Here is a 13,446-nt window from a genome sequence, read left to right on the forward strand (position 1 = left end):
CATCACAAGAGAAACCATAAAACTCATTTTAACCTGACATTAACCCACTTATTTTGAAGTCTGCTTAAAGAATTTTAGGATCTATGAGGTTAGAGCTCATCTAACATGGGACACTCTCAAACACAAACAAACTCACATCTAAAACACATGGCTTTGAGATTAAAAGTGAAAATAGGAAGAACAGGCAAACTCCACCAAGTGACCAGGTTGGGATCTGAACCCAAAACTCTGGAGATTTGAGACAACGGGGCTAAACAGTGCAACACCATATTGTCTGCTCTTCTGTGTGCTTCCCCTTGGCCATATTTTTTGTAGCTTTCGACTGGGTTATTATTATTTTTATGCAGGTGATACTCAACTCTATTTCACTGTGAAAAGGGAAACTTCATCAGAGCTTTCTCAGCTCACAACTTGCCTCAGTGAAATTGAAACCTGGATGTAGCAGAACTCTTTAAAATTAAATTGCAACAAAACTGAACTCCTGCAAATTGACACTAAACCGCAACTTAAGAAAATGATCTCCTTTTCTTGATGGTGATCTCATCAGACTTTCTTCTAAGAATCTTGGTGTCATTTTTGATTCCTCCCTCTCTTATTCCACTCACATAAACGACATTAAGAAACTTTCTTACTTTCACCTCCATAACATATCCCGTGTTCGTTCATTCCTCTCCTTTCCTAATGCTGAAAGTCCATGCTTTTATCACATCCAGCCTCAATTATTGCAAGTCCCTACTGGCAGGTGCCCCTTCAAATCTTATATCACATCTCCAGTTGATTCAAAACTCTACTGCAAGAGTCCTTACATGGACCAGCAGCAGCGAGCACATCACATCCATCCTGCTTCACCTTCACTGGCTCCCTGTGTCTTACAGGGTTGAATTTAAAAGCTTTGAATGGCCTCGCACTGGACTACATCGGTGACCTTCACCGTCACTAGGCGCCTGTTCATTCACTAAGGTCCACTGATTCTGGCAGTCTTGCTGTTCCCCACACTAACCTGCACTCCATGGGTGACGTGGCCTTCAGCTGTATAGCACCAGACCTCCTGAAATGAATGAGATCAGCCGACTCCATTCAGTCCTTTATAAAACAACTTAAGTCTCATCTGTTCAGGAAGGCTTTTAAGTTAACCTGACATTCTGTCCCTTCTTTCAGTTTGCCTCTCTGTCCAGATGCTCAGGATAATCTCTGTGTGTATCATAAATGATGTGATTTGTTCAAGCTTTCTTTTAGTACTGAAATTAGTATTATACTATTGTTTATTGTATTTTATTCAATTTAATGCTTTGTATCTCCTGTATATATATCTGTTTAGTGTTCTATGCAGAAACTATTTGTATCATTTTGTTTTAAGCACCTTGAGCATAGGAACGGTGCTATATAAATAAAATGTGTTATTATTAAATGCATTTGCCGGGAAGAATAAAGTGAATGTCCTCCTACGGAATGATGAAAATTGACTCATTGGTTAGCAGAAGCACCATAAACTTTAGAATCTGATGTGACTTATGAAAACCTCTGAGTAAGAAGGCTGAGACGTCACCATCTTTCATTGTTCACTATGCTTTAAACCGCTTACAGGAAACCAACGTTGTGAATGTTAGGTTAGAGGGCAAGTCTCAATTTGCCACATACGAGTGAGTGAGTGTGGGTAGGCACTACAATGAACCGGAATCCTGCCCAGTCTGGGTCCTGCCCTGCTTCCACTGCTTCTAGGAACTTGATAAATGGGATTGTCAATGGATGGATGAACACTTTTAGCAGGAAAGCCTTATAACATATTTTTTACTATATCCTAAAAAAGGTTTTCATGATGTAGGCAGAACTTTGTGAAGTACTCTATATGATGATGGCCCCAATTACAATAAAAGGAGCTACATGAATGCACCAGTTTCTCGGTTGGCAAATCATAAACAGCAAATCCTTGTCTCAAGTTCAATATCTACCTTGAGAGCCCTAGTAATGCTGAAAATCACTTACTAAGGCACACAACATGAAAGGTGCTATACTGAATAAAGACGGACTGAAGCACTGGATAAACTCTTCTCTCGTAGTCTAATTCATATAATTGAACACACGAGTATCATGCCCAGAGTGAGAAAAGCTATAAAGCCTTAAGTCTACTCGAGTAAGCAAAAGCTCAGCATCTGTTTAAACATGGTAGGCACCATGGAAGACAAATGGCATGCCAGCTTGATGGGGAAAGGGCTTCCTGCCTGGCTAGTGGAATATAAAGGATGGACCAGTGGATGCCGGAAGCCAGGAGCAGCTCCATTTCCCCATACGACAGGTGACAGTGGTCCTTCCATGGTGTCCAAGTTTGGGTGTCATTAGAGGGTGCTGTTGGAGGACTGTTGCTTCCAAGAGGACACAATATGGCACTGGAAGCACTCCCAGGAGCCCGCCGCCTCACCTGGAGAGTCAGAGTCGGGAGGCAGCTGGGTGATACTCAACAGGAGTGGCAGAAGGAGAGAGAAAGAGAGAACATGCACTTGTCTAGAATTGTGGTTTGGTGATTTATATTGTATAATTAGCTGAAATACCCATCGTTGTCCGGGAGGAAAATAAATTTTTTTTTTGTTTGAGAAAAATATAAATAAAACAAAACACACAACTTTAGAAATAAAAATAAATTAAAAAACAATGAAGACTCACTAATGTGCTTGTCTGGCGGTCTTACGCAAGGAACCGGCCAACTCTATTTAATTGGAAAAGCAACAGGGGTGCGTTGGCGCTCAAACATAAAGAATGCTGGCAGTCTCCTCTAGTTCGTTCTCTGGTGATCGTTCCGAGTGTCAACTGGATGATAACCTGCATACAAGACCGTAAAATCAACCCCCCCACCCTACCCAGAAGGGTCAGGGCTGATTACACCCTACTGTATTTTTAGTCGACCAATGAGAAACATGTGTACCAAGTTTCATGAAAATCGCTCCAGCCGTTTGGAAGTGATGCTGGAACACACATACACACATTGACTTTTATATATATAGATAAAATATATTATTTGAACCCACCATTGTGTTGGGTAATACAGGGTCTGAGGTTTGGGGCTCACTGGCACCAACTTGTGGTCACATCATTTACATTATGAAGTTATTTGCTGTGAAAGGTGCTGTACAAAACGGGAACTGTGCACTGCTCTAATATATCGTGTAATACATCAAGTGGTGCAATGTGCCATACAAATCACAATATATAGTAGTAGAGTGATGTACCGTGTTAGCCATTTATGGATTGAGAAGTGCAGTGACGCCATTTATTGAATGACTGAATAGATCACAATATGGCAGCTTTTGAAGTGGCTCACTCCTCTTCGCTTCCATGTCCACAGAAGGCGACCTGTCATTCTTAACCGGTTCTAAACCTTACAGGAAGGCAACCTGTGGGTTGTAACCAGTTGTAAACCATTACATGTTGCCTGAAGAAGGAGCCTGAGCTGCCTTGAAAACTTACATACATATTGTAAACTTGCCCATAAAAGATGTGATTTTGCTTCACTTCCCATTGCAAGCACAGAACATGAAAGGCTGACTCAACAAGTGCGTCAAGCTGAATGAATTAGCACTGTGTACTTCCTGTATGTAATTTGCTACTCCTGGTAAGAAACCATGTGGACCACCACTAAAGTGTATGTAGGTCACCTCGAGTAACTGCCATGTCACAAAACAATACCTTTGGGTTTCACAGGATAAGAGGTGGCAGAAAGTCTCTAGTCTCTTTGCTTCCATGGTCACGAAAAACCAGAAAGGCAACCTGTGGTTCCTAACCAGTCGCTCTGGTTCTGCTGTGTCTCTCCATTGTTTTCTGAGATAAAACTCTGGCGTGGAGATGGAATTCCAGCTCTGATTTCAGCCTGAAGGGCCAGGGTGTGCTGCTATGTCCCTCAAGGCACAGTCCCGTTGCTCTCCACTGTCCTACTTTAAAAGGCCGTTCACCTGAAGACTGCGCCCAGTTCCCGCCGTAACCTTACTATTTACCTGATCCTTGGAGACAGCTTCTGAACAATGGCCTCCTGCTCACGTGTAACCTTTGCCCTGAATTTTCAAACAAAGCCAGACTGCATGCAGCATGTTTGGTGCCTTTCAGCATTCAGATGGCACATAAGATGAGCCTCGTGAATCAAAGCAAAACACTTGGCTGTCTTGAAATGTAATCACGGGGGAGTAAGACTTCAGTTTTAGGCATCTCATTAGTCCTAAGGGCATAGCATATCAGCTGTTGGGGTTGCGGGAATACCAGGCACTCTGTAGGTGGCTTCAGTAGTTCTGAGAATTTATATTCCTGCAGCCGCAGTGTGGACTAAAGGAAAGTGGGGATCAAAGAGTCTCGCTCTGTTAGCCGCCCTCTGTTTAAATAAGCACTATCCACATTCTCAATGTCTCTTTGACCTCTAGAAACATTCAGCCTTGACTAGACCTTAGAAAACTTTGGAGGAGTGGATAAAAGAGCTGAATAGTCATAACTGAGCGAACATGGGCTCAAATGACAAGGGGTGCGCACCTGCATTCCAAGATAATCTATAAGTATGCTTTTACCAAGAAACTGCATTATGGAACTGATCCATACCAAAAAACACGACAGCAAAGTGAAGATCAGATGAACTAAATGCACTTGAACACCATGTGTGAAGCACGGGACGACTGATTTGTACAACTCACAGACAGTTAATGTAGTCGCATGTAAATTCAGAGCTTAAATGTGGAAATAAAAAGAACGATGGGCCTCATTAACCAAGAATGTTAATTAAAGGTAAGAATTGGCCGCTGGTTAAAAAAGAAAAATTGGCCAGAATCTAAGTCCTCAGGCCAGAATGACTTACTCCAGGAAAACCTACTGCATCTAAAAGGCGCTATATACTGCAAATAGAATGCAGTGACCCAGGCCCTCAGGGACACAGGACATGGGTTCACTTCATTCTGGTAGAAGGTAAGTTTGACTCCAGATCTGTCACTTTGAAACACAGAAACTGATGGCCATTTGTAAATAGTGAAAACAATGTGTGTGATCAATTTTAAAGGTAATTCAATTCAGTTTATTTTTGTATAGTGCTCTTCACTGAGTGCAGCCGCAAAGCACTGTTAGGTTCACAGGAAATAAATCATTTTGGCACCCTTATGCTCATTCTTGTATGTGTGTATTACTTAGTATTCTCTTGTTATCTAGTATTATTTGGTATTTGTGAAGTGCTTTATGATGATGCTCACTGTGTAAGGTGCTATATAAATTTATTGATTGACTTCAAATCTTTTGCAATCTTCTTTATCTTATATTGCTTTGTAGTAAACAGCCTCAATGTTATAGGCTCTATAAAATCTAGACAGACAGATGGTTTTTAACTATCTTATATTTTCATTATTTGATAGATAGATAGATAGATAGATAGATAGATAGATAGATAGATAGATAGATAGATAAATAGATAGATAGATAAATAGATAGATAGATAGAAAGGCACTATATAATAGAGAGACAGAAGGCACTATATAATAGATAGATAGATAGATAGATAGATAGATAGATAGATAGATAAGGCATTATATAATAGAGATAGAAGGCACTATATAATAGATAGATAGATAGATAGATAGATAGATAGATAGATAGATAGATAGATAGATAGATAGATAGATAGATAGATAGGTGTGGTGGGCGGCTGGGGGTGGTACCCAGCCAGGACGCCCAGGAGGACCGGAGGAGGGCTTGTGCCTCCTCCAGACCATGAGGGGGCGACCACCCTGGTTGTGTTGGGGGCCACTGCCAGGGGGCGCCCTGGTGCCTGAAGAACCCTGGACCTCAGCACTTCCGCCACACCAGTAAGTGCTGGGGGGAAGAAGACTAGGGATACCCGGAGGGCTTCTGGGTGCGCAGCCAGCACTTCCGCCACACGGGGGTGTGTCGGCGGAGGATTGCCGGGAAGCAGCTGGAGCCCATCCTGGCTTGTATATAAAGGGCCACCTCCCTGCATTCGAGAGCAAGAGGTGGGTGAAAGAGGACGGAGCTGGAGAGAGGAGTTGAGGCGGCCAGAAGGAAGGCACCAGAGACTGTGAGGCCTGGACATTGGGGAATCGGTGCTGGAGGCACTGGGTTGTGCACTGACTTACTGTAAATATTTTGTAAATAAAATGAGTGTGTTGGGTGCGAAACCATTGTTCGTCTGTCTGTGTCCAGGTCCCGTTCCACAATAAAGAGATAGATAGATAGATAGATAGATAGATAGATAGATAGATAGATAGATAGATAGATAGATAGATAGATAGATAGATAGATAGATAGATAGACATTATAGTCTGAACACACACCAGACTGACTAAAAAGGAACACAAATAAAAAGAAAGAAAACTTCTGACTTGGCAGCCACACTCACAGTGAGGCACTATACAGGTGCATTCCTGCTGGCATAAAGGAGCCCTAGTAGTGTTTCTTGACACACTCTGCTGAATAATTTGATGGCTGAAAGTCCTCAGCGTTGGTGTGTCAGAGAGAGGATGCGCAGCATTGTTCAAACTAGCACTCAGTTTTGTTTTAATGCACTCATTTGTTACAATCTCCAGGGGGTCCAGAGTATGTCCCATAACTGAGAATGTCCTTGTATTAATGAGCTTGTTAATTACGTGAAACCTCTCTTGACGTGATGATACCAGCTCAGCACACTACAATACAGAACATCCATCACAGAGTAGTAGAAGATGTGAAGGATGTCACTTTTCACATAAAAGGAACGCAGTCTCATTAGAAAAAGGAGCCTGCTCTGCCCTTTCTTATACAGTTCCTTTGTGTTCCAAGACCAGTCCAACCTGTCATCGAGGTGGACCCCCAAGTACTTGTAGGAGTGGACCACCTCTACATCTACTCCTTGAATAGTGACCTGACATAAGAGGCTCTTGGGTGTGGTGAAACTCAACAACCAGTTCCTTGATTTTGCTGATGTTAAGCTGCAGACAATTCTCAAAGTTCTCCCCCTGACTCCTCTCTTCTGTCTCATCCCCTTTATCATCTGAGAATCTCTGCAAGTGACATGACCTGCTGTTTTATTTTTAGTCAGAGGAGTACAGAGTGAAGAGAAAAGGAGACAGGCCTGTCCCTGTTGGTGCTCCAGTGTCACTCACATGAGTAGCACCAACACAGTCCTTGAGTCTCACAGACTGGGGTCTGCCTGACAGGTAGTCCATTACTCAGGACACCACAGGCTTATCCACCTGTATATCTCTGAGCTGATGCCTTAACAGGGATGGCTAGATGGCATTGACAAAATCAAAAACATAATCCTCATAGTGCTGCCAGCTTTGTCTTTTTATCTTTCTACTTTGTATTTTATATTCATTTTAAAAAGCCACATTTCTTTAAGGTAAACTCTATAAATCTTAACTGATTCAAACACCCTGGCACGCCTCCCCCCCCACCCCATTACTTTGTGCGGCTATGTTTTTGGCAGGTAAAGGACCTTCAAACGGTGCTGACTGTACAGTATAATCAGTTCAATCCAATTAGTTCTTATTAAGCAGGCTTCCACTTAAGGGCCCAGTGCACTATACAACAGTCACGAATATAAAATAAAAAGTGAAATGGAACAGGAACACAATATGGCATGAAAACATGTGGTCACATATCTAGGGTGGTTGTAAGTCCAAATTTCAACAATCACAGCAGGTCAGTCGCATTTTAAAAGGCAATTTCACTCACATACAAAGGTGTCTGAAAACAGGTAGACCTTAACTGACAAGGCATCCATTTCAATAATATAAAACATGTTGCAAGATGAAGATTAATACAAATGAATGTCCCTATAAACTACCTTGCTCTTTAGTTTCACTTTATATTGCCCTTCTGATGTTGGTTTCTATAAAAGCCACCATACTTATGAGTCAAAGACTGATTTGAACAATCCTGTGATCTCCTGTGCCGTTTTAAATTGACACTGCTCATGATGGCGCTTGCTGTGAAAGGCGCTATATAAAATCTGGACTGATTTCAGCTCTATTATGATTTCCCTTTTAACCTCATGTGACATTATATGTTACTCTGGTCTACTGTGTAAGCGGTCTAGTGACATTTTCACTATGAAATTGATTGATCGAAAGGCACAAAAACTTACAAAGTGTGAATTTTCATACATATGGCATACACCAAGAGTGGCACTCAACATGGAAGAAAATAAATGAAAGAGACAAGAAAATACTGCTGAGCCAACAGAGAGGTGTGCACTGAGGTGGCCGCCTGGATCAGCTGAACAGCCCAACTAAGCGAAACTGTGACAACACCAGCAAGTGTAAGCTGCAGACAGCTAATGACAAGAAATGAAACGTGTCCTTCATGAGAATGAGAAGCCCTGGATGTAGTAATGTCACTTATTGGGTTCTGGATCAAGGATAATACACTGAAAAAAGTATAACATTGATGTTGTTCATTCAACGTACATTTTGTTTTTCAAAGAATTTAGGATTAGCCATTTAGTGTTGTAGCTTGAAATATTTGGTTTCAGATCTCGATCAAAGTAAAAAAAATTTTTGTACCAAAGTAAGTTATGGTGGAGGGAATAAACATAAAAATCCTATTTCAGTTAACCTAATATTTTAGGTTCTTTGTGTGCTGTGTGGCAGGGGCACTGAAAAAAAAAATGTAATGATTCACACTTAATATTTTCAATCTGAACCAATATAATTCTTTTTATCTTATTGATCCCACAATTTTTAAGTTGAGGCAAATCATTTAGCGTTATTGGGTGCAATTCACTTGTTTTTTTTTACTGAAGTAAATCTATTTTTTAAGTTGTTCTTCTTTTTTGGCAGTTGGAAAGCCATCAAACTTGAAAGTTCGACCGAAAGAATATATAAACGGCCCCCAAACACAGCACGTGAACAACCTAAAATATTAAGTTAAATGAAATAGGATTTTTACGTTTATTCCCTCCACCATAACTTAATTTGGTACAATTTTTTTTACTTTGATTGAGATCTGAAACAAAATATTTCAAGCTACAACACTAAATGACTAATCTTAAGTTGCTTGAAAGAGAAAATTGACATTGAATGAACAACATCAATGTTATACTTTATTCAGTCGAACTTTCCAGCGTGCTGGCTTTCCAACTGCCAAAACAGAAGAACATTTTCCCGAGTGGAGTGGATGTGGCTATGCAGGTCTGGTCATTTTCAGCAGCAGACTTTTATAACGGAGGATTTCAGGTAAGTGACCCTGTTTCTCAACTGTTAATTTTAAGTATAAGAACTTGTAATAAAACATACTTTCAAGAAAGCTGTAGAAATGTTTTAATAATTGTTTTGTTGTATATTTAAGATTTACACCGCAAAATGCTTGTGTATTTGCACTAGATTTTTAAAATAAATGTAAAAAGTACAGCATTGGAATGTGTTATGTTCATAATATTTCTAATAGCATAAAAACAGGTTACGACCAATAAACCATTTTAAATTGTAACAACTTAAAAAATAGATTTACTTCAGTATAAAACAAGTGAATTACACCCAATCACTCTAAATGATTTGCCACAACTTAAAAATGGTGGGTTCAATAAGATAAAAATAATTATATTGGTTCAGCTTGAAAATATTAAGTGTGAATCATTACCTTAATTATTTTAAGTTGAATGGAGGTTACATTTTTTTCAGTGTACAGAGGTGGTGAAATACTGGACACCAGATGTGAAGCAAAACCACAAGGCTACTTTATATTTATTTGCTTAGCAGATGCTTTTTTTCCAAAACGACTTCCAAAAGAGGTTAACATAATTGAGTAACCATCAGTCTTGGGGGACTGTTTGGGAATGAATGTTACAGGACAAGGGAACAAAATGGATGACCACAAGTGAAGAGCTGAGAACAAAATACTGTACAAGTGTGGTACAAACCTCACAGAGCCAATATCAGTGTTAGACAGAAGTTCATCAAACAAGAGAGTCTTCAAATACATTGAAGGAATCAGAATTTCAAATAGAGGTGGGCAGCTCGTTTCACCATCTTGGGTGAGAGTCTGGCTTGAGATTTCGTGGAATTACCGGATGCCTTTCATCAGCTGACCTTTGTGAGCGAGAACGAGCATTGGACCTCACAACTGTCTCCATATACAGTATGTAGGTGCTGACCCCATTGGCTACTCTGTAGGCAAGCATCAAGGATATGAATTTAATGTGCACTGCTACAGGGAGCCAATGGAGTGACCTGAAAAGAGGCTACTGTAGACTCAATAATGTCAACCATGAAATGACTCCACCTGAAAATACCTGTCTCGAGGGTTGGTAACTGTGACAACATTTGTTTTACTTTTTAAGTTAATGCCTTTAACAAAACCAGCAATGAGGTGGGCACTTAACTCTTAAATGTGATGGATGTTGTGGGATTGTGTGCTGGACATGGGTGACACACATATATGGTGCTGCCTCACAGATAGAGAGCTCTGGGTTTAACTCCTGGCCCAAACTCTGGGTTTTGTGGAGTGTGCACATTCCCCGTTGCCTAATGGGATTTCTTCTTCTGAAAAACATGAACGCTATGTCAACTATCATCTATAATTGGAGACCCACTGTGGCAAAGCACTCTGTGATGTTTTGGTGTCCCCTCCAAAATTGCTTCCTGCTTTATCTAATGTTGCCAGGTTGGCCTCCAGCTGCACACTGACCTGCACTAAGCCTAACAAATTATGAAAACAGAATTTCTGACTTGTGCTTGGGATGTAATCTGACACACCTGTCTTTTTCTAAATATGAAGGAACAGCTAAGCTTGGGGGTATTTTTGATCATTTCCCAGGGATGCTATAAATGGCACTCTTGTGTGAAATTAGAGGTCCTCTAATGTTAACATCTTGGTGGGCTCCAGCTCTCAGTTGATGCTTCTTTGTCTAATTAAGGACCATTATATCATATTGTTTCATTCATTGTACAAAAGCATCTATTATAGGCAGAACATGTTCAATGTACCCTTTCATCCATCCATCTTCATTCTTAAAAATGAAGGTGTAAAACCATAGGGGAACCATTTTTGGTTCCTAAAATAACTATTGACATGAAGGTTCAGGAACCTTTACTTATTTAGATCCAAAACAGATTCTTGCAGCGACGAATAGGTGATAACACATTTGTGAAATACTAGTGCTCTCATGATTTAAATACATCTCAGGTTGAACTCAAGTCTTGATCTCTCAGTAAACTGTTAGATGGCCCACTATACATTAAAGATGTCCATTGTGTCCACTCAGAACATTTCCAAAGCTCAAATACCCATTTTCACAAGTACAGAACCATTACCAGAATAAAATGTTTTCTTGTGAGGAAATGGACCTTTCGAGGAGTCAAATATCCCATGCCACGCCATTTAAGGGCAGATATTTTAAAGAGAGTCCTTCACAAGGATCCTGAACTTATCCTGGTAGTAATTAGGGCAAAGCGGATGGAAACCTCAGACATAGTGCCAATATATTCAATGTATTTGAACATGCTTTTTAAGCAAATGGGGATTAAGATTTGACATGATTGAAGATTTTATAATTATGGACTTTAGGAATTAGTACAGTGAATTCAGTCTATTGCTCCAAAATGAGTTAAACGAGAACACAGGGGGCACAGTTGGAAGTTGTTATAGGTAAATTTCGAACAAATGTTAGAAAGTTCTTTACACAGAGAATCACAGACACAATAAATTACCAAGTAGTGTGATACAGAGGAGGATGTTCGGGCCCTTCAGATTTCAAGTTGATGTTACTTTGGAGAAATTAAATGGATAGGATTGGCGAACTTTGTTGGACTGAATGGTCTGCTCTCCTTAGACTTTTCTAATGTTCTGATCGATCAATTCTATCTATAGGCCTTGATTTATAAAATGACCTGTGATGCTGTTAGACATCAAAGCCACCGCATAAAATATAAATTGCGATGACTGCACTTTCTTTAATAAGATTTATTTGTTTGTTTAATTTGTGGGTTTTGGAGTTAAATTAGAAATTAAAATAAAGTGAAAGTCACGTTGCAGGAAATATTTAAGGGTGGGTGTTCGAAAACGAAGCGAGGAATACTACAGATCAAACTGCTTTTCTTTGACATTCAAGGTGATTAAAAAAAAAGACAGTTTAAAGCTACAATGTGTGGGAGTGAACCCGCACGCCTTACCAACTGCGTGGGGCTTCCCCACAGGCGTATTTACGGGAACACCGATGTGCGTGTCGGGGTGCTGAAAGTGGCGAGCGCAGCCATTCGCGTCACTCGCGTGGATGCAGAAGTTATTTCAATCTGTTAATCTGAAAGCACTTTTAGTTCCCTAAATCGTTTACTGCATAACAAACGAAGTTACAAAAAAGAACAGATTGGCACGATGAGCATGCCATACAAGTGAAGTCATGTGCCTTTTATACACTTCCTCATAGCTAAACATGCGCACCCACATAGAGCTTTTAAACGCCCAGTACCCGAAAATCAATAACTTGCCAATCACTCCAGATTCTTCAGGTCTATGTATAAAAGCTCAAAGCCGGTCAGCTTTCACCGTAAGCGTGTCCCGGGCTACGACAATACAAATACAACCACAGCGATGTCCAAATATAAAGCACTCTACGTAGGCAGTCAGATCCAAGTCCCCTGGCAGAGTTTACGTCTCCTGTCGTGAAAAGCGAGCGTTACCCGTCGGTTTCACTCGGCAACCGCGACACACAGTGACGACATTTACACACCTGTCCGTTCTTACTGAAGCCATTTCTCAGCCCGACATCGTTCTTCCCAGGATGCAGAGGGTGCCCGTTTCGGACAGGAGCAGAAGTGTGTGCCATGTCTCCGAGTTTCTAACAGAGAGGCAGAGAGGCTCGTTTGTTGTTTGAGTTCAATCTGGAAGGTGTTAAACCGGTCTCTCCAGGTTGGCCGGGGTAACTCGCTAAGCGACAGACTAGAGTGACAGTCATCGGCCAACGTTGACTAACAAATTCTTTATTCACTCTCCGTCCGAAATCTCACGGTAACCAAAGGTCGTATCCACTTTGCGGGTGCGAATGCTGGCGCGTGCCAACTGCTTCTTGTCTACTTTACCTGAGAGAGCGAGTGGGCGTGGTAACGGACGTCTGGGCGTGGCAGAAAAATGAGGCTGTAGGCTGAGAGTGTTGGGATAGAAATCCTCACAGAGATCTTGCGCCCATTTAGTCCCCGCAACAAACTTTTAACATTTTACAGTAAAGACCATGCGAATGGCGTGAATAAACACCTGGAGGCGCTGAATCACTCAATTAAACGATTATTTTTGCAAAACAAAGAGTGCAGTGACCGATCTTGTGTGGGAGGCGATATTCTTATAAGAATTTAGACAATTTAAAACAAGAGAGGCAAGACTTTCGTGTTTTCACTTTCTTTATCCGATACCCCTTTGTTCTGGGTGACTAACACACCCAAAGTCAGGGGCACAGCTAGCATTTTTTTATGCAAAATGGAATCTGTCAAAGAAAGCCAAACT

The 13,446-nt window shown here is 40.9% G+C and overlaps 1 protein-coding gene across 1 annotated transcript in view; it reads right to left on the reverse strand.

Moving 5' to 3' along the window:
- The window catches only part of sptlc3 (serine palmitoyltransferase, long chain base subunit 3), a 113,063-nt gene extending 100,024 nt beyond the window's left edge, over nucleotides 1-13,039 (reverse strand). The window contains exon 1 of the mRNA XM_039737815.1: nucleotides 12,680-13,039. Coding sequence (XP_039593749.1) covers nucleotides 12,680-12,775 — 96 coding nt within the window. The 5' untranslated portion in view covers nucleotides 12,776-13,039. The remainder of the gene's footprint in view (nucleotides 1-12,679) is intronic.
- Between the last annotated feature and the right edge of the window lie 407 nt (nucleotides 13,040-13,446).

Source organism: Polypterus senegalus, chromosome 16 (assembly GCF_016835505.1).
Source record: "Polypterus senegalus isolate Bchr_013 chromosome 16, ASM1683550v1, whole genome shotgun sequence".
Lineage (NCBI taxonomy): Eukaryota > Metazoa > Chordata > Cladistia > Polypteriformes > Polypteridae > Polypterus > Polypterus senegalus.